This window comes from Zalophus californianus, chromosome 8 (assembly GCF_009762305.2).
Source record: "Zalophus californianus isolate mZalCal1 chromosome 8, mZalCal1.pri.v2, whole genome shotgun sequence".
Classification (NCBI taxonomy): Eukaryota; Metazoa; Chordata; class Mammalia; order Carnivora; family Otariidae; genus Zalophus; species Zalophus californianus.
Window position 1 is genome coordinate 130478665 of NC_045602.1, and position 21327 is coordinate 130499991.

The 21327-nt window shown below is 46.0% G+C and overlaps 1 protein-coding gene across 1 annotated transcript in view; it reads right to left on the reverse strand.

Moving 5' to 3' along the window:
- ZFP64 (ZFP64 zinc finger protein) overlaps positions 1 to 21327 on the reverse strand; it is a 77552-nt gene that overhangs the window by 12750 nt on the left and 43475 nt on the right. The window contains exons 6-7 of the mRNA XM_027624109.2: positions 631 to 780; positions 335 to 397 (exon numbers count right to left, since the gene is read on the reverse strand). Of these exons, the coding sequence (XP_027479910.1) occupies positions 335 to 397; positions 631 to 780 (213 nt within the window). The remainder of the gene's footprint in view (positions 1 to 334; positions 398 to 630; positions 781 to 21327) is intronic.

Genomic DNA, 21327 nt, shown 5'->3' on the forward strand with positions numbered 1-21327 from the left:
ACTAGCTCACCTCTTCCAAGCCTTTGCACCTGCACCTGCTGTTCCCTCTGCTGGAATGTTCCTGGGCTTGTCTGGTTACTTAGCCACTTTTTATAGTTTAAGGCAAGAGTCTCCTTCAGAAAGCCTTTCAGAAATAGCCTTGATCCCATCTACGACCGGTTCTCCCAGGACAGCCCTGCTCCCATGACTTTTTAGGTCCCAGCCCACCCCACCAGACCATTTCATGAGGCAGAGACCGCTTCTGTCCTGCCCACCACTACGTGTCTGCACTTAAATTCTTATCCATTTCCTTCTTTTCAACATTAAAGTTTCGCACAAACAAATGGACACCTACCCGTGTGGATTCTCAGATGGCGGTCCAAATCTTTCATGCCGTGAACAGTTTTGAAGTGGCAACCTAGAAGAAAAAAATCCAGCTTTTCTTAAAATAGCTCCTCAAAAAGGAAGCTCCTATAAACCTGAAGTTCTGGGAAGATCGGCCGAGCTCTGACGCCACAGGATGCTTAGAACGCACGGAATGCGCCTGCGCGGTGACTGCGCGGAGCGGGGCCAGGACTCAGCAGGTGAAGAGCTTGCCCGCCAGCGCCCGGTACAGAGAAAGGGCTCCGCGCGATCAAGTTCATGTTTCACCTGGGTAGCAACAGTTGAAGGTCCTTTCTCCCAGCGTCACCGTTTGTTCCTTGGACGCTGAGGGAAGCGCCAAGGCAGGGGCTTTCTGGGCATCACTGCTGTCCGTGGAGGGACACGTTGGTTTGGGAACATTATCTTCTAATCCTGAAGCTGAAATGGAGGCAAAAAGAAGTGTTAATTTCTCAAAAACCACCACCATGGTAAGTCTTACAATATAAGCAGGATTGTTTTATCTCCATCACCTCTCCAAACAAACAAACAAAAAAAAACAACCCCCCACACAAAAAACAAAAACATTAAAAATGGAAAGCCACATACACTCTGGCCTTACAGAAGTCCTTTCTTGAACTACCAACTTCCAGAAAATACAGGGTACAAGGGACATGGAAACAGGACAGACTGGCAAGATCCAGGCTGCAAAACTTTGCAACTGGGGCTTCTCAAATGACCTACTGAAAACTTAGTTTGTAAAAGATGTTCCGATCCATCACAGGCTGCTATTTTTATAAAATATAATGCAAATTACAAATGAAATACAGGAAAAAAAAAAAAAAAGACCCAACATTAGAGATGAAAGAAGGCTGGCCCAGCAATGTCAAGCTCTTTTTCAAAGCTTACTCGATTTCTGAATTTGTTTTGTCTCCATTCAGTAGGTCACAGACCACACTTCAAGCACCACTGGTCTCCTGGACAAAATGCCACTGTTTCAGCAAATCACTTAAAGATGAAGGGGGGAAAAAAACAGACTCAAAGATACGACTTGTGGTATCAGGAGGTTACTTGGATCCCGATTTAAACATATCATAAGCCATTTAAGACCATGACAAGCATGAACACTAAAGTGTTTTTTTTGGGGTGTGTGTGTGTGAAGATGAAATTAAGAGTTTTTAAAGAGCATTCTCATAGTTTAGGGATGGATATTTACAAGTTGTATAGATATCGGATGCTTCAAAATACCTCAGGGCAGGGGAATAGCTGGAAGAAGAAACAAGCCTGGCCCCAGGTACACACATGGGAGTTCGTGGCTCATGTTCTATTACTAGGGTAGAATCATGTGAAACTGATGTTTTTGTGGGCCAAAATGGTCAGATAGTTTCATGTGGTCCAATCTAATGTGGAGGTTTAAACATTTCTGTAACAAAACCAAAGCATTCCCGAAAGATTATAAAGTGATTTCTCTCCAAACAGATTTAAATCCAAGGAATAAAGAGGTGCTGTCAATGCCTGAAGTCTTAAAAAGATACTGATAAATTATGGGCCAAAGGCTGGGACTGTTTTCGCTCCAGGTAGAGAAGGTGGATTCCGTTTTCAGTGAGAGGCTTGTCAGGGTAAACCTCTTACCATGAGCAGCTAGTGAACACATTGGTGTGGGCTTTAGCTCTTAGGCACAGGGCTTGCTTAGCTACTTGCTAACTGAAACTTAACCTTTCTGAGCCTCAGTTTACTCCTTTGAAAAAGGATAATGGACCCGCCGCAGAGCTGCAGGGTTAAGAGAACAATGTAAATTCTCAGTGCATCACTCAGCCTGTGCTTGTAAACACAATTCAGGAATAAAGGATTGCAGAGGTCCCATCTGAATAGTGGTGGTGCTCAAAGCCCCTTAACAGGGTCTGAACAAGTGACTGAATCTTGTGGCTCTCCCCTAAGGGTCATTTTGCCCCCAGGGGTTATCTGGGAATGCTTGGGGATATTTTTGGTGGTCATATATGCACACACATAGGTGACTGTGGCATCTAGCAGGTAGAGGCCAGGGATGTTGCTAAACATCCTACAACATACAGGAGAGCCCTCACGCCTGTATCCGAGTCACATGAATTGTGGGTTTTAAATGTAGCTTCCCAGGGCTCACCCCAGATAACTTGGGGTGAGGGTGGTTACAGGTAAATCCCAGGAACCTGCACTTTTGAAGCCCTGCCCAGTGATTCCATCATATACTTCAAGCCCTTGCTACTTGGAGGGTGGTCCCCAGAGCTAACAACAGCATAACATGGAAGCTTGTTAGAAATGCAGAACCTCAGGTACCAGCCAACAGAATCAATCTGCACTTTAACAAGATCCCCAGGTGATTCCTGTGCACATTAAAAATAGGAGTAGCCCACCACTAAGGCACTGCTTCTCAAACAGGTGCATCAGCATTACCTGGAGGGCTTGTTAAGGCTCAGGTGGCTTGGGCTCCACCTTTAGAAATCCTGATTCAGTGGATCTGGGGTAGAGCTGGTCATTTTTCATTTCTAACAAGTTCCAGCTGATGATGATCTGGCAACCACACTTTTGAAAACTTCTCTGTGAGAAGGGAAACTGGTTCAGAGATGCTGAAGGTTGCAGGGCTAGAAGTGTTCAGCTGACCAGAACCCACACTGGCCAGATCTGAATGAAGCCCATCATTATGCTCCTCAGAGAAAAACCCAAAACCTTGCACTACTTAGCAATTCGTATTAAAGAAAACCATCAAACTCTTAAGGATTTTTAATCCCAGAGAAACCAAGAAAGATTGAAAAGTGAAATCTAAGTGAGAAGTTGTAAGGCACAGTGGTTTAGAGAGCTGACTGGAAAGCCAGGGCTAAGTTTCAAATTTCAGTTCTATCATTTATTAGCTGTGTGACCCTGGAGAAGTTACTCAACTTCCCTGTTCCTCAATTTCCACATCTAAAATGGGGATCATGGCTCTTCTCTCCTAGGTTTAGGTGAAGATTAAATCCTTTAGTATATGTAAGAGGACCTGGTACATAAGTTAACACCATATAAACATTGATTTTGTTCATTGATGGGTAGACGTGAGCCACCAGATTCTGCAAGGGAGGGAAATGTATTGTGCCATGAAAACTTGGGAACAGGCAGAAGAAATTGATGTGTTAAAGCCAAAAAAAAAAAAAAAAAAAGGCTATCCAGGGGCACCTGGGTGACTCAGTTGGTTAAGCATCTGCCTTCAGCTCAGGTCATGATCTCCCTGCTCAGGGGGGAATCTGCTTCTTCCTCTCCCTCTGCCCCCCACTGTCGCTCTCAAAGTCTTAAAACAAAACTAATGCTAGAAAGGGTCACCCAGGTAGAATGTGGAGTGGCATGAAGGGCCTCCCAAGGAGACTTCCTTCCTTTCAAACATCCAGGAAACCAAGCCAGTCTGGAAGCCCACTCTCTCCTGAAAATGGTACAGCTGGGACAGAGACCCTCTAGTCTGAAAGTGGGGGTGAGCCACATGATAGAACCCAGTTTAGTACAGTGGGCGTTTTTTAATCCTATGAAAAACCACTTCCTTTCATAAGGTTACCCTCAGGTGGTTTTTTTTAACTGGTCATGACTGCAGTCTACCAATTGACTGGTTCCATTTTATTTATTCCAAAACCTATTTGAGTAGCAAAGCCATTTGCAAATTAATGGTGGCCCACCCCTGCTACCTGTGGGGTGCGGGAAGCCTAAACAAACCTCAAAAAGAAGGTGGGCCTTTGTTCATCTGGACAGACCCAAAATGCAGGAGGAAAAACCACATCAGTTGGAATGTTGCTTTTTCTCTACAGAGTGGCTGGCGCTTAATTCTGATTGTGCCCTGCTCCCACAGGGGGCACGCCGAGTACCTCACAATGCAGAACACCCTAAGCCTTCTAAACAGAGGGCGTCTCCAAAGGAGCCATCTTCACAGCAGCTATGCGAGAACAAAAGGAGCCCAGGGCCCCCACACAACAGCCAGGGGTCATTCAGGTTATTGTCTTTTATAATTGCTTCCCCCCAAGATTCAACACTCCCAACAACACTCTCCAGTTCCTCCTTTATGGAGGATCAGCGGGGGACCACCCTCCAGGGAGACGCTCCCGTTGCAACCTGTGTCCATTATAGTCTTTGGGCACAAAGGTAGTTATGGTCTTTTGGTTAAAAGGTAGTTCCATCCAGCCCAATTTTAGTTTTATGTACTATTATTTCCAAAGTAGCTTCATTACACTTCTCCCCTCCACTACTCTCCTTGGGCCTGTGGTCATCAAAGCCCTGCAGACTGACTTGGCACTGCTGGAAGTCTGAGGCTTATTCTTAGAAGAGACCTGAGATCCCCCAGCTTCCTTTCTGGGCCGAAGGAACGCAAGGGAGAGGGAGAAAAAAGTTCACTCGGAACTAGGAGGTTATCAGTTAACCGCGGGGGTGGAGAGGAGATCGAGTGGGAATTTAAGTTATCTGAGGGCAAGATAATCAGAAGGGAAGCGCCTTAGAGATGCAGATTCCCCAACCCCACCTCGCCCCAGAGATTCCAATGGGGGCGGTGCCTAAGGGTAGACTGAGGAATTTAGCGAGTTAGCAAAGCTGCCCACCTGCAGGCTCTTCAGAAACAGAGGCTCCACTGACCACAAGGTGAGAAATACTGCCCTGAGGACTTAGGGTAGTCCGGGGCCTCTGCGCGTCACCCGGACCCCCTCCACCAGCCACTTGGCGGCCAAGTCAGTCCGCAAAGTCCGACCATGGCAGTGGTTTGCTCGACACAACCGTCCCTCCAAAGCCTCATTTAAAGTAAAAGGGTCCTAAAGTAAAAGGCAAAGTCCTTGCTGGAGTCCCTAGGGCACCCATCATCTGTCCGACCCCATGTGCCTCCCAACCCCCCGCCAATGCTGCAACCTTGCTGACGTCCTCGACCTCCGCACTTGCTGTTCCCTCTGCTTGGAATGCTCTCCCCCCAGACATCTCCAAGCCTCTCACAACCTTCGGGTTTTTTTTTACTCGATGATACCCACCTCCACGAGGCCCTCCCTGGACAACGCTTGTGAAATGCCCCCTCGCCCTCACCTCTCCCTTCCCAGCTTCGTGAGGTCTGCTTCCGCCGCTCACCCCTAACGCACCTTACGCCTCCCCATTCTGTCTCGAGGGCCGTCTTTCTCGACCCCACTCGGCCATAAACTCGAGAAGGACTGGAATCCTGTATGCTTGTTCATCGCCGTTGCCCTCGCCAGCACCTAGCTCCAGGGCCGGGCAGAAACTCAGACATCCCCCCCTAGTCCCGGACGCGGGTCTCAGAACGCCCACCTTCCAGGCGCGCCACCGCAGGCCAGCACCAAGGAGGTCAGGGACCCGGGCGCCGGCGCGCCCCGAAGAGGGCCCTCCGAAGGGGTCTCGGAGCATCTTCCCAGCGTGTTTGGGAGAGGAACCGCGATTTACTAGCGCTTGGGGCAGCCGCATAGTTTACCCGCAGAGAGGGAATTTACAAGGAGGTGTAACTTACAAAGGCGCAGGGCTGGGGCGCCGAGGTCCCAGCCCCAGCCCTAGAGTTGGAGGCTTCACCCCGCCCTTCCACGCCCGGAGCCCCGCACCCGCGCAGGTCCCGGGACCGTCCGAGAAACTGCCAGCAGCCACCAGACTGTGCGTCCGCAGCGCTACTCACCCGGGCCCCCCGCCGCCCCCGGGCCAGCCTCCGCGAACTCGCGGCGCCCGGGCGGCGGCTCCTTGGAGTTGAGGTGCTGAGGTTTAGCCTGCTTGCGCCGCGACATGGCGAGAGGAGCGCGGCCCCCGACGAATCGCGGCGAGTGGCCTGCCTCCCACAACCGCTTCCCGGAGTTCAGAAATTACCCCTCCGCTTCCCCGGCTGGAGCGCGCATGTCCTGGCAATTCTGCTCCTCAGCCGAGCAGGACGATTTATCAAGAACCCTGACGGCTGATTGGCCCGGAGCCAAGACCTCGGGGGTCGGGGGGAAGCGTAGTCAGCGCCCCTGCAGCCCACACCACCTGAGAGCTCGTTAGAAATGCAGACTCTCGGGCTCCACCCCAGACCCGTTGAATCAGAATCTGCATTTTAACAAGCTCCCCAGGTGATTCGCATGCACATTAAAGTTTGAGAAACGGTGTCTGCATTTTAACGAGATCCCCAGGTGATTCGTTTGCCCATTAAAATTTCAGAAGCACAGCTCTCCTCCAACTTTCATGTAAGCTCGAATCACTGGGGATCTCGTTAAAATGCAGATTCTGACTCAGTGGGTCTGGGGTGGGGCCTGAGCTTCGGTATTTCTAACGAGCTCCCAGGTGATTCCGCTGCTGCCGCACAAGCCGTGTTTTTAGAATCTGACTTAATTAGTCTGGGCGGAAACCTGGGCATTGGTTTTTTTTTTAAGCTCCCCAGGTTATTCTGATGTGCAGCCAAAGTTGAGAAGCACGACCTCCAGCATCTTCGCATTTAAAATTTAAATGAGCCCAGAGAGTCTCCAACTGCAGATGAACCACTTTACTGAGGAGTCCATTAAAAATGCAGATTCCGAAAGTTTTGGCTTCAGGCGGCAGAGCCCAGTAATCTGTATTTCTATACGGCTCCCCCAAGCCCCACCCCATCCCTCGCGCGGTGACTCGAGCGCTCCAGGTCTAAGACCACACGCGCGAGAAGCCTCAGGGCCAACAGGGGCGTGGGCCCGCCCAGCAGGTGACTGGGGCGTGGTGTGTGTGGGGGTTAGCTAATTGGCTTTCATGCTCAGACTGGCTGGAACCTTGATGAGACCCAAGGCGGGGGGGGGAAAACCCCTCCTTGCACCAGGTGAACGACATCCAACAGGGAGCAGGGAAGCCACCTACATCCCTCTGGTGTTTACTTTCTACAAATTGGGGAGTTGCTTAAGGCGGGGCTATGCCCAAAGCTTGCCCAAACCTGCGAATCACGTGGGGGCCCTTGCTAGAAAAGACCCAGGTTCGGCTCTGAATCCTTGGGGGCAGAGGCCTGGGAGTCGGTGTATTTAACAGCGCCCCCTGCTGACAGTTGGCGCTGTGGCTTGGGCCGCCCCTTGGGGTTCAACAGCCGTCTGTAACTCGCCTTTTGTGGGGTTACCGTTAGCAAATCCTAGGGCAGGGCCTGCAAGAAGACGATTTTTACATTTCTCAAAAACTGAGTTGTTTTTCTCCAACTTCCCGCTGATTTTCACATGGTGAATGGATTTTAGGGATGGCTGTGTAATGCCAGGTGATGTCACTCAAGGTTAAACTATTTATTTATATATTTATGTATTTACTTACAACTTTTTAGAAAAGTAATTCCTACCCCCAACGTGGGGCTTGAACTCACCGCCCGGAGATCAAGAGTTGCAGGCTCTACCCACTGAACCAGCCAAGCGATCCAAGGTTAAAGCTTAGAGCCTCCCCCCTTTTTTAAAAGCAACTTTTAAACTTTTCTCCAGGAGGTAGCTACACACATACAGTGGTTGCCTCGGGAAGCAAACCCAGCCAGAAGGATGGGAGATATCTGATACCCCTTCATACTGCGTGAGGTGTGTACAGGTGTTTATATAATTAATATTTAGACAGCATTTTGTCAGCTCAGGTGCACACAATTGGATTAATCCTTGGTACATGACACCTGGTCATTACTGATCCTTTGCTGGCTTATGTTTGTTTGGCTGCTTGTTTGTTCCCAGGCTTCTTAGGATATAATAAATACCAGGGAACCCACCACCCAAAACTGGGAGCATAACCATAACCTACATCTCTCTGATACAGCCATCAACCTAAACCCCACATACTTCATTCCTTTGCTTTATCTTTGCAGCAAGCTCTTTTGCATCTACGTGTAATCTTAAAAAACACAATTTTAATTTTTAAAGAACTTAAAAAGGGTATGTAATTTTCTAGGAATCTCCCCTCATTTACTATATTGCTAAAATCATCCAAATCGCTGTCACTGTCATTCGCCTGACTGATGTGTAATATTCTATGGTGTGCAAATAGCACAGTTTATACATCTGCCCTCCTGTTGATGGGCACTTGGGTTGTATCCCAGTCTTTCTGAATTGTGTGGGTATGATCTATGACCCTTCTAAAAAGTGTCAGAGGTTAAGTGAATGTACACATTTTTGGATTGTAGGTGACTGTTTAAGAGATTACGCCAAAGTGGTGGCACCAATTGACACTTCCGCCAACAAAGTAAGAAATACTGTGGAGCCACATCCTTTCCTATACTCAGTATTATCAGATGTCGAATTAATATACAATGATATTTCACTATGGTCTTGATTTGCATTTTCCCTGCATGTATGGTTTCAACAAAAAACAAAGCAAAATTTATTTTTCACAAAAGGACAGCAACTGATTAAATTTGTTTCATTTTTCGAAGGCATTGTTGTAATACTTTTTAATGTATCTATTCAAAGTTATGGCTGTAAATTAAATTCATTACCATGTTTGGTTTTAATGGCTTGACTTCAAGGGTCATAACTGAAAAATTGAAAAAAAAATATAGGGGCGCCTGGCTGGCTCCGTCAATAGAGCATGCACCTCTTGATCTAGGGGCTGTCAGTTCAAGCCCCACGTTGGGCATAGAGCTTACTTAAAAAAAAAAAATCACATATATAACTCTTAGATTAGAGATCTAAGTGAAAGCAGGGTATCATTCATTGGCTATGATAAGTCACAATTCTCCTCCAATCCCATTCACCAATTATACAAGTTGACTATTTGTTTTTTGAAATCCAGCTTGTAAATTTTCATCTTCCCTGATAATCAACTTGGGGCTTTTGCCAATTAAACTGAAGAGGGCGCATCACTACATCTTTACCAGATGGATTTCAAACCCACCGTTTGAACAAGGTTTAAACAGATCAGAAAATTCTGTTGCTAAGTTTAAACACGCAGAATGAGGTTTTTCCAGGTGACACCTTTTCATCTTCCTTCAGCAACAAAATCACAGAACAAGGAAACCGTGGCCAAACATGCATTTCAAAATATTTTCACCACAGGAATGTTTCTCTAGAAATGAGTTACTTTCTCATTCTTTATATATCATCTTCATCCTGATTTTTTTTTTTAATGATTGTTAGGTAGTCCCCTTCAAGAGAAAGTCAAATTTTCAACGCTTGTCACTTTTTAAAGGAAAGATGGAAAATCTCTGTAATTTTGATAACTTAAGTCTTTTGCCAAGAGATAAACAGTGCACCTCTAAATTATACAAGATTCTCCTCATCCCTCTAGATCTCTTTATAAAGCATTATAAAGATTGAGAAGCAGTAAAATGTAAATAACATTACTCTAGAGCCAATGTGAGTTGGAATCCTGGCTTTGTGACCGTGTGGCCTTGGGAAAGCTGCTGTGCACTCCAGTTTTCTCATCAATAAAATGGCAATGCTAATATAACTGGGGCGGTTACAGGGATGAATAGATTTCTCTATGCAAAGGACAAAGAATAATGTCTAGTGGCGAGCCGTACTCCCTACGTGTTAACCATGACTATAATAGCAGAGTAAATGTATTAGTTTACTACAATGGTTATCATGTATAATAATAGCTCACACTAATCCAGAATTGGTGGTTCCAATTAACTAGGCACAGATATTGTTGTCCATGGAAATAAACTGGAAGCAAACACATCTGTGTTGACTTCACCCAACCCTTCTGAGTTGCAGATTTTCTATGCTTTCATACCAGTTTCAATATATGTGTATTATTTTTTTAGAGAGAGAGGGAGAGCACGAGGTGGGGGGGTTGGGGAGGGGCGAGGTAGAGCAAGAATCTTAGGCAGGCTCCACGCTCAGCACAGAGCCCAACATGGGGCTCGGTCTCACAACCCTGAGCTCATGACCTGAGCAGAACTCAAGAGTTGGATCCTTAACTGATTGAGCCACCCAGGCACCCCAATATTATGAATATTAAATGAGGAATTCAAAGGGACTCATTTAATACTGCTCAAGTAATTGCTTTCCTAAGAGAAAAAGGCATTGCTCATCTGACTTCTGTCCTTTCCACTACCTTTCTCCACTATGGATATAGGAATGAATGAATGAATAAATGTTTATCCAAGTATAAATGATTCCCAAAGAGGGTGTAAAGGCAGACAGGAGCAAATCTGACTTCTTTCTCTGCCAGGAATTTATTTGTTCAACCGGTAATTTTTTGAGCTCACACTATTGCCTGGCTCTGTTCCAGGTGTGGGGTACAGAGTGATATGCAAGACAAACAAGACCCAGCAGGGCAGCCAGAGAATGAATGAATGAATGAGTGCATGAGGTCATTTCAGATAAGGATGAGCGCCATGATCAAGATGACGTGGGGGGGCATGAACCAAGAATGACTGAGTGGTACGGGGGAGGGTAGCTGAGTTTGGCTAGAAGTGACCTTTGGGCTAAAACCTGATGTAATAGGCAGCCATGGAAAGAACCAGAGAGAGAGCATTTCTGAGGGAGGTAACAAGCAAAGGCTCTGAGAAGATCAGCTTTGGCGTGTTTGAAGCAAAGTAAGAAGCATCAGTGGCTAGTTGGTTCCCAGAAAAAAAAATATGTCTTGTAAAAAGTTGAAAAAAAAGTCCAAGCTCACTTATGATGATAGAAATGCAAGTTAAAATAAATTGAAATACCATTTTTATCTTGTCTGAACAGGGAAGATTAAATGCACACATATTAGCAAAGGTGCACACATGTTATGATCCATCTATTCCTCCCTCACGCTGCACTTCTCACACTTACTGCTCATGAGAATCACTTGGGGACCTTGTTAAATGCAGATTCTGACTCCAGTGTGTCTCAAAATCTAACATGAGTGCAGATCACCTGGGGACCTTGTTAAGGAGCAGATTGTGATTTCAGTGCTTCTCAGACCTTAATGTGCAGAAGAATGATCTGGTGATGTTGTTAAAAGCAGATTCTGGGCAACCAACCTATGAAGAGGCATTCAGCCTCACTAATTATGACGGAATGAATATTAAATAACCATAAATTCCTCTCTCTTTTCTCCCTATCAGATCAATAAAAATTAAGAATGCTGGTAACATCTACCGTTAGCAAGAGCACAGGGAGTTTGGTCTTCTAATGCATTGCTGGTGGGAGCGTGAATGTTTATCGCTGCTTCAGAGAGCAATTTGGCAATACCTTTTTAAAGTGCCAGTGATCTATCAATTCTGCTTTCCACCTATTCTCCAGAGAAATGTCTGCTCATGCACACAAGGGAGCGTGTCCAAGGATGTTTGTGGCAACACCACCGTCATAGTAAAAAAAAAAAAAAAAAAAGCCATTGAGAAATAACCTAACTGCCCAACAACAGGGGACTGGCTAGGTTAAACTAAGGTTTAGCCATACCATGGACTACCAGGCAGCAAATAAAAGTAATCACCAGATTTATGAACACACGCATGGCTAGAGTTCCAGATACACTGCACTGAAGAAAAAGCAAGTTCCACAGAGATAGAATTAAACATCTATTCAGATCCATATATGCTTTAATGGAAAGTAAAAGGTACTGGAAGGATACACACTGGCTATGCGTTAAGCAAGATGGCGGCCGGGTAGTAGCTTGAGGGAGGAAGGACTGGAGAGCCTGTGTTCCGTGTCTGTTTAAGAAGACATGATCCTTAGTATTATCTCCTTTTAAAAAAAATAGGGAATGGATTCCCACACTGCTTGACCGTTAAAAAGTTAAATAGTTAAAAAGCAATAGTTAAAATAATTAACTAAATTATGGTTCTGTCATACAATGGAATACATTCTGTATGACCATAATGGAGAATGATGTATTTCCTTGTGCACTGATATGGAATATTCTTCAACATATGTTAAGTGAAATATTCAAAGGACAGAACAGTATACAAATTATGCTACTGTGTGTGTATATATGTGTTTTACATACATACATACATATATACATACACACAATTGCATAGTAAAAACATAAGATATAGCAGCATCTCTCAATTAAATTTTTTTTCTTTTTTTTAAAATTTTTTATTGTTATGTTAATCACCATATATTACATCATTAGTTTTTGGTGCAGTGTTCCATGATTCAATTAAATTTAACACACAGACATACAGACACACGTGAGTGCAGATGAGACGGGAACTGGTAACATGAATTATTCCTGGGGACAGAACAGCAGTTGTCTGAATGACATAGTGATATAGACTTTTTGGCAATCTCTTAAGTTAAAAATCTCAAGTTAAAAAATTTTAAATCATAAAATCTGGCACACCCACAAGAGTGTATAAAACACAAATGTACAATTTATGGACTAAAACAAACACCCTTGTAGCCACCAACAACTTAAGGTGTAGAACATTCCTAGTACCAAAGCAACTCTTTACATGTTCCCATCCATTAGCTTCTCCTGCCTTCTGCCACCTTCTTCCACTAGCTCCAATTTTGTGTAATTCTTATTTAAAAATAGTTTTGTCACTGTGCATCAATGATACTTCAATTAAAAAAAAAAAACAGTAGTTTTGTCACCTAAATAATGTTGTTTAGTTCTGAGGCTTTTGAAACTGCATGGCTAATATTTCTTCCATTGCTTCTTTAAGTTTGTCAGATGCGACGTGGTGTTGCAGGCAGCTGCACTGGATTTTCTTTTCTTTTTTTTTTAAAGGTCCAACTTCTATTTATTTATTTATTTATTTATTTATTTATTTATTTATTAAGACTTTGTCAGAGAGAGAGCGTGCACACACGTGTGTAGGAGTTGGGGGGAGGGGCAGAGGGAGAAGCAGGCTCCACACTGAGCAAAGAGCCTGATGTGGGACTTGATCCCAGGACTCTGGGATCATGACCTGAGCCGAAGGCAGAGGCTTAACTGACTGAGCCACCCAGGTGTCCCTGCACCGGATTTTCACTCTCACATAAGCTCCACATTTTACACCTTCGCTGCCAAAGGGTGGTTTCCGCTTTGGTAATTATGAGCAACGTCGCTGGGAACATTTTTACACAGCTTTCGTGGTTCTTGTGTGTAAGCTGCTCCACGCCCAGAATCTGCATTTTTAACAAGATCCCCCGTGACCCTCATGTGCGGTAAGTGTGAGACGTGCAGCGTGGGGGAGGACTAGCTGGATGATAGCACAGGTTCACCCTCAACATTCTGAGGAACTGCCGAACTTTTTCCGACGTGACCGTATCAATTTACATTCCCGTCAGCATATGTGACTTTTAAAATGAAAATGAAAAAAAAAAGGGGGAACTCGTTAAAAAGTCACTAGGGCACGGTTTTCGTTGAAAATGTTAATAACCACTACCCCGATCTTCACTTCCTCTTCTTTCCTTTCTGCTCCCACACCCAGCCCCTCCCCTTCACGGATTAGAATATGAACCAATGAGATGAATTCCTGGAGGAGGGTACCCTGTGGGTGACGCAGTGGATCAGGGCCCTTTATTTATAGAGAAAACAGCCTCCAGTCCAGCTGCTGGCTCCTACAGGTTTGGTAGTTCCTGAACTCTAAAGGAATGTGGTCCCAGACGAAGAATCTAAGCTTTTAGACCTGGGGCAGGGTGTGGCAGACCAGGGCTTGTCAGTTGCCTTACCTGGTCCTGAAAAACGTGAATTTCCGATCCCTTTCTGGCAACACTGGAATCACCCGGACCAAGGGTCACCTGCAGATCCTTTGAGTGTTTCCGTGTCTTGGGCCGCAGTCTCCCTGACTCTGACACTGTCTACTAGGGCTCTTGCTCCGGAGCCATTCATCTGTTTAGCAAACATTAATTGGGTTCCACCTGGTTGTGAGGTTGCTCACCTCAAGGAATGCAAGGCAAGCCTAGAAGGAAGTCGCAGGGTAATGAGGAGGGAACCTAAGTCAACAGGCAGGTACAATACGCCGTGTGAGAAAGGTTCGCACGGTGGTCGGGGAAAGCCTGCAACAGGCGGGTTCGTAACCCCGGGTGTATAGGATGAGTCAGTCTTGGGCAGGTGGAGAAGTGAGGTGGAGAGGCTTCAGAGGCTTTCAGGCAGAAGGAACAGCTTGTGCCAAGACCAGGAGGTAAAGGGATGGCCCTTTTGAGGAACCTCCGTCTGGCTGGAGGTGGGCAGAATACTGGCAGGGAGGCAGAGGAGGAGGGTGGGAAGGAGACGCAAGGGCCGCGTATGGCAGCAAGGACACATTCAGAGGCAGATTCCAGGCTCCGTTTGACGAAGGTGAGGGTTACTTACTGCACCTCTCCTCACCTGAGAGGCAGCAATGCTGGAAAGGTACTGACTCTGACAACCATAACAGCGAACACTCACAGATGCTCACTGCGTGCCAGGTAGGGGCTGGGTTCGGGCACATTCTACATGGAGTATCTCACCCGAGTCCAGCTCTCCGCAGATGTGTGCTTTGAGCAAGTCTCTTAACCTCTTGAGCCTCAGACTCATCTGTAAAATGAGGATAATAAATCTACCGACCTCAAATGGTTTTCCTGAGTATTAAAAGGGACTGTGGGGCACCTGGGTGGCTCAGTTGGTTAAGCGACCGACTCTTGGTTTTGGCTCAGGTCTTGATCTCAGGGTTGTGAGATCGAGCCCTGTGTGGGACTCTGTGCTGAGTGTGGAGCCTGATTAAGATTCTCCCTCCCTCACCCGAAGGGGTACGTGCACCCCAATGTTTATAGCAGCAATGTCCACAATAGCCAAACTGTGGAAAGAGCCAAGATGTCCATCGACAGATGAATGGATAAAGAAGAGGTGGTATATATACACAATGGAATATTATGCAGCCATCAAAAGGAATGAGATCTTGCCATTTGCAACGACGTGGATGGAACTGGAGGGTGTTATGCTGAGTGAAATAAGTCAATCAGAGAAAGACATGTATCATGTGACCTCACTGATATGAGGAATTCTTAATCTCAGGAAACAAACTGAGGGTTGCTGGAGTGGTGGGCGGTGGGAGGGATGGGGTGGCTGGGTGATGGACATTGGGGAGGGTATGTGCTATGGTGAGCACTGTGAATTGTGCAAGCCTGTTGAATCACAGATCTGTACTTCTGAAACAAATAACGCAACATATTTTAAGAAAAAAGAAAAAGAAGAAGATAGCAGGAGAGGAAGAATAAAGGGGAGTAAGTCAGAGGGGGAGACGAACCAGGAGAGATGATGGACTCTGAAAAACAAACTGACGTTTCTAGAGGGGAGGAGGGTAGGGGGATGGGTTGGCCTGGTGATGGGTATTAAAGAGGGCACGTTCTGCATGGAGCACTGGGTGTTATGAACAAACAATGAATCATGGAACACTACACCAAAACAAATGATGTAATATATGGTGATTAACATAACAATAAAAAATTAAAAAAAAAAACTAATGATGTATTGTAAAAAAAAAAAAAGATTCTCCCTCCCTCTCCCTCTGCCCCTCCACCCACTGCTCGCAAGCAACTTCTCTCGATAAAATAAAAATAAAATAAAATGAAATAAAATAAAATAAAATAAAATAAAACGACCGGCCTACAAGTCTATTCACTGCAGCACTCTCTGACGTGTTTGTCTACAGGTCACTTGCTGAATAAACTGTGGTAAAGCCACACAATGGCATACTTCGCCTCCGTTAAAAAAAAAAAAAAAGAATGAGGAATCTATGTACTCATTTGGTAAGATTTTCTGAATATATTAAATGAAAAAAGCAAGGGAAGCAAAAGGGAAGGGGATAATGGAAGAGTATATTCATATTTGCTTATGCTTATATAAAGACACACTGGAAGCCTATAGAGTGTGGCAATTGCTGTTGGCGCCCACCCATATCCCCTCGCCCTTGTCACCTTGGTGCATGCTGGACGGACTTCCAGCGGTCAGTACTTGCATTATTTTTCCTGAGGGTTTTCTCTGTTTGCCAGCGTCCCCTTTGCCCACCTGTGCAGCGGTCTGAAAGACGTGGGCTATTCATCTCTTCTTGCCACCTCAGGAGTGGCTCTCAATCAGCAAATGCTGGAGTTGGTGGATAAATACCTCAGCGCCCTTGCCCCACAAATGGATAACTCTGAGGCATCAGTTCCTTCCTGCCTCCCAGGGGTTCCCAGCAGGAGTAAGTGCCAGATGCCCGAAGTGGCAACCCTGCTGATAACACACTCTGTTTCAGCTCCTTCCCTCCTCTGGCTCACTTCTCCACCCATCCCACTGTCGCTGTTTCCTGGGATCACCTCCCAAATAAGCTACTTGTTCTCTAATCCTTGTCTCGGGGCCTGCTATTGGGGAAACCCTAATAAGACCAAAAGAAAACAAAAAAGAAAGAAGAAAAAGAAAGAAAGAAAGAAGAAAGAAAGAAAGAAAGAAAGAAAGAAAGGAAGGAAGGAAGGAAGGAAGGAAGGAAGAAAGGAAAAAAGAAAGAAAGAAAGGAAAAAAGAAAGAAAGAAAAAGAAAGAAAGAAAGGAAAAAAGAAAGAAAGAAAGAAAAGCAGTTATCCGTACGGACCAGGAAGGGAACACAGGCTGGGAAAGAGACATCTCAATGTATAGCATCCTATATTGTTTTGTTTTGCTATGTGGACATTGTGAATGTATGAATTATTCATGAAAGAGCTCACAAAAACATCAGTGATTCTAGTCCTAAAAAGAACACATTGGCTGTTGGGGTACAGTGAACAGTTTTTGACAGAGCCCTATTCCTGCTATGCTCATTTCTGCTTGATGCCAAACCAATTGCCATATTGCAAAGGTGTGAGTCCCCCCAACTCCTCTCTCCCTGTTCTGTTAGGGGCATAAGTCCTAGGCTGCAAATGGAATGGGGAAGTTGAACGTGATGGTGAATCTTGGCATCACCTGTCCGGCAGTGTGCATTGTGGATTGGGGGTGAATCCACAACTTTTGGGCCTCAGTTTTATCACCTGAGAAGTGGACACAATAAATATCCATGCTACCTTTCTCTCAACGTTGTAAGGAAAGTCCTGGATCTAGTAAAGTTCACCTACAAGAAGTGTGCATGCCTGACAAGCTTACGGACTGCTAAATCAATCAATCAATCAATCAAGCAATCAGTATGGTAAATGTATTTAATTTGAGGTGCTGGGCTTATAAAGAATCTACAAGAAACTAAAATGTATGATCTTTTCACCAGAGACACTCATGAGGAATGATGTAGCCTAAAGAATATTCAAAAATATAAACTTCTCTATAAGACAGAACTGGCCAAGTCATAGCTCTATAGCTTGGAACAAATGGCTTAATATATATTTACATATTTTTGTTTTTTGGAATTTTTTTTTAGATTTTATTTATATGAGAGAGAGAGAGAGCATGTGCACAAGTTGGGGGAGGGGCAGAGGGACAAGCAGACTCCCCACTGAGTGGGGAGGCCCACACGAGGCTTGATTCCAGGACCCCAAGATCATCACCTGAGCTGAAGTCAGATGCTTAACTGATTGAGCCACTGAGGTGCCCCCAAGTGATTTAATGTTTCTGGGCCTTGGTTTTCTTAAAAGAGCATTATTGCATTGTCTACTGTTTAGGCTGCCATAGGGTTGACAAGACATTAGTTGTAGCATGCTCAGGGCATTACTTGGCAGAGTGGGAGCAGTCGATGAAAAATGACTTTTTCTATCAATTACTAGAGATACCCAAGGCTTCCTTTGACTCACTTTCTGTAATGGAGGGTCTATTCATCAGGACTGTATGCTTGCAAGTAAGAAAACACCCTTCCTTTTTTTTCCTTAGGAAAAAAACAATAATTTGTGCCAAAGAACTGAAGGTTGGGAGTACATTTTTATTTCAGCTCTGGCTTCATCCAGGGGCTCAAATATCATGCCGGCTTGGTCTTCCTCTGCTCCTCTCAGCACATCTTTGCTGTGTGCTGGTTTGCTCTCAGGCACTTCTCTCATGGGCTTCTGACATGGCTCCTAAAAAGTCCCACCTCCCAGTGTGCTTGCTCTTGGCTAATCCCCTCCCCTTGGCTGGACCTGGAGACTCACTTCTGCCCTGGTTAGGCGTGGTTGGCTTGTCTTGGATCATACGCCCATCTTTTCCACCAGGAGGTGACAAACTATGGTCTACGGGCCAAATCGGGCCACTGCCTGTTTCTGTAAATAGGATTTGTGGGAACGCAGGTTCATTTGTTGATGTTTATAAGTCTAGGGCTGTTTTTGTGCTAGAACTATAACAGACACTGGATGACCCCCTACATCTGAAATATTTACTCTCAAAGATTTCTGTTGAAATTAACAACCATTTCTGTTGCTTTAGAAAGAATTTGCTGACCCTTGCTTTAGCCCAGTCTCTTTGACCAAGGTCATGGAGTACTTTGATTGGCCAAGCATGGGACCGTGCTCTCCCCTATGAAGGGAGTGTGTCAGCCCCATTTGGAGCATATGGGCTGGAGTGGATCCCCAAGGATCATCTAGAAAATGCTCAGGGAAGGAGGTAGTTAGCAGAGGGAGCAGTGAACCTTCATGGTTTTGTATAACCACACTACCCTCCTTCCTTTGGGGAGCTAGTTGTGGTGGGACTGGCAGTGTTGGGGGAGGTCATTAAGAGGATGTGACCACTGGTTGACCTGTGAGCTGGACCCCAGCAATTGGAAGCTCCTCGCTCTCTCCCCAACCCTTAAAATATGGGTTCTGCTTGCCTTTCCGGCTCCCAGAAGCTGCCCCAAGGACATAGTCTTGAGATAGTGATCTGGTGCTTAGACCATCTGGATGGTACATGACTGAACCAGTTAAGGCCTCCATGTAGATGTTTAAGGGGCACCCGGATGGTGCAGTTGGTTAAGTGTCTGATTCTTGGTTTCATCTCAGGTTGTGATCTCGGGGTCAGGAGATCAAGTCCCGCGGCAGGCTCCATGCAAAGTTCGGAGTCGGCTTAAGACTGTCCTCTCCCTCTGCCCCTCCCCACCTCTAATAAATAAATAAATCTTTAAAAAAATTTAAAAATTAAGCTTTTAAGATTTGGCGGGAGGGTGCGGAGATCTATTCATCTTGTAGCTGCCCAAGACAAGTGTCATGTGTAAGTTCCCTTGCTTATGAAACCTACCACCTACCAATCTGGAGTGGCCTGACTCTTTCTTCCAGTATGGAGCCGGTTTCAGATGACTCCCAGGAAGCTCCCCAAGAGGTCTTGAACTGACAGCTAGTTCTAGAAAGCTACCGATGGCCAGTGGGCAGGATGGACTCGTCCTAGCTCACTGTACCCCCCAGACCACAGAGCTGCTCTGGCACTGGGCATGTGCCTCGGTGGAGAACCATTCCTGGGCTATTTATACAAAGCAAAGAGAAGGACTGCCCTCTGGGTTGGCTGAATTGGGATGGCGTTAAGCTGGAGTTGCCTGTGACCATATCCTTCTGCCATGTACAGAAAACCCATCTGCAGGAGGAAAGAGTAAAGCCAAGCAAAGGCCTGCCGTGATGGGCGTGATTGTGGAGGAAGACACACGCACAAGACCACATCCCTGGTGTAGGTCCCCAGGTCCCCAGGTCCCCAGGTCCCTGGAGCGGCTCTGATCCCTGTGTTTCTTTCTCAGATTCTGGAAACTACCTAGTGTCTGTTCAGGAAGTGTTCTTACTTCTGCTAGTTTTTATGTGTTTCCTATTACTTGTAACCAAAAGAGTGTTGACAATATCTGATTGAGCTGTAGAGAAAGACCAGAGAGGGGTTCCCCTCACCTGAAATCAGGAAAAAGCAAAAACCCTAGGTAGACGCCATGGTGTATGTGAAACATATAGAATAGAGGGCGAGGTGCAGAGTCTTGAAAAGACAGTGAAACAAACAGATAAATGTGGAATATCCGAGTCTCGTCTATGGCAGAGAAAATACCTAAGAATCCCCAGAACTAATAAACTGCAGTTCCAGCTTCTGATCTCCTGATGTCTGGTGACCTAGCTTTCACTGCACATACCTTCCCACATTTTTGTTGTCACCTGGGTCTTACAAGCATTTAAGCCTTGGATTAAAAGTCCCTCTAAGAAGGAACTAGTTTTGGGGCGCCTGGGTGGCTCAGTTAGTTAAGCGTCTGCCTTCGGCTCAGGCCATGATCTCAGGGTCCTGGGATCGAGCCCTGTGTCAGGCTCGGTGCAGTCTGCTTGAGATTCTCTCTCTCTCCCTCTCTCTCTGCGCCTTCCCCTACTTGCAAAAAAAAAAAAATTATTGGGACATGTTTACTTTAAAAAGTTCCCCTTCTATGATGAAATCAAGGGCCAGCCCTGAAGCTGGTTCCCCTGCAGCTCTCAGAAGGGAGGAGAGTTCCCATGGCAATGGTGGGGGGGCCTCTTTCTGCATAAAAGTGCCAGGGTTTACACTGTTAGAGTGAAAACATCTGAGCTGGCTTAGTGTAAGACTTCTATGTTGGTATGGCCTCAAATTCTGTCCACTGGAGCCCTCAGTTTTGGTCAGTGACAAGGGATCCAATCAAAGCTTCTCTCTTTGGGAATGTATCAATTGGGGTTTGTTGATGATACGTAAGAGAAACTGTTGGCCATTTGAATCAGAACAGAAACTTATGGGCATCATGTGAGTCAGCCAAGTGCCTTGGGGGCGCGGAGAGCCCGGCTCAGGTGATGGGCAGAGAGGGAGGCCGGCCAGACAGGTGTAACCATGAAGGACATACCCTGTGGGGGACTATCTGCTTTGGATGCTGCAGGGAGACAACTCTGGTACTGATGCTGGGAACCCCTAAGCTGCAGCCCACTGCCCCCAGAGTGAGCCCCTGCTGCAACCATCATGCACTGTTCAGGCCTCTGCTGAAATGCTGTCACTGTGAATGAACTTGGATCCGTCCCTGTGGTTTGTGCTCCTTGTTCGGTCTTGGGCTGGAGCATCTGACTGGCCAAGCCTAGGTCACGTGCTTGTCCTCCAGCTGCAAGGAAGTGGTGAAGTGGTGGGAGTAGCTGATGTTCACCAGCTAGTAAAATGGCAGGTAGGGCACTGCCTTCCACTCAGGAGAGCACAATGACATGCCCTCCGCCCAGGAAGGCGTTGGCTGCCGAGCAGCCCTACTAATGATGAGTGCGAGCTCTTGATGGCTTCACCAAGGTTACAGACGCACTGAGAGAGCAGAGCATTGGTGTTGCCATTGGATACGGCTACATCAATTGACTGCCTACTGTGTGCCAGGTACTTC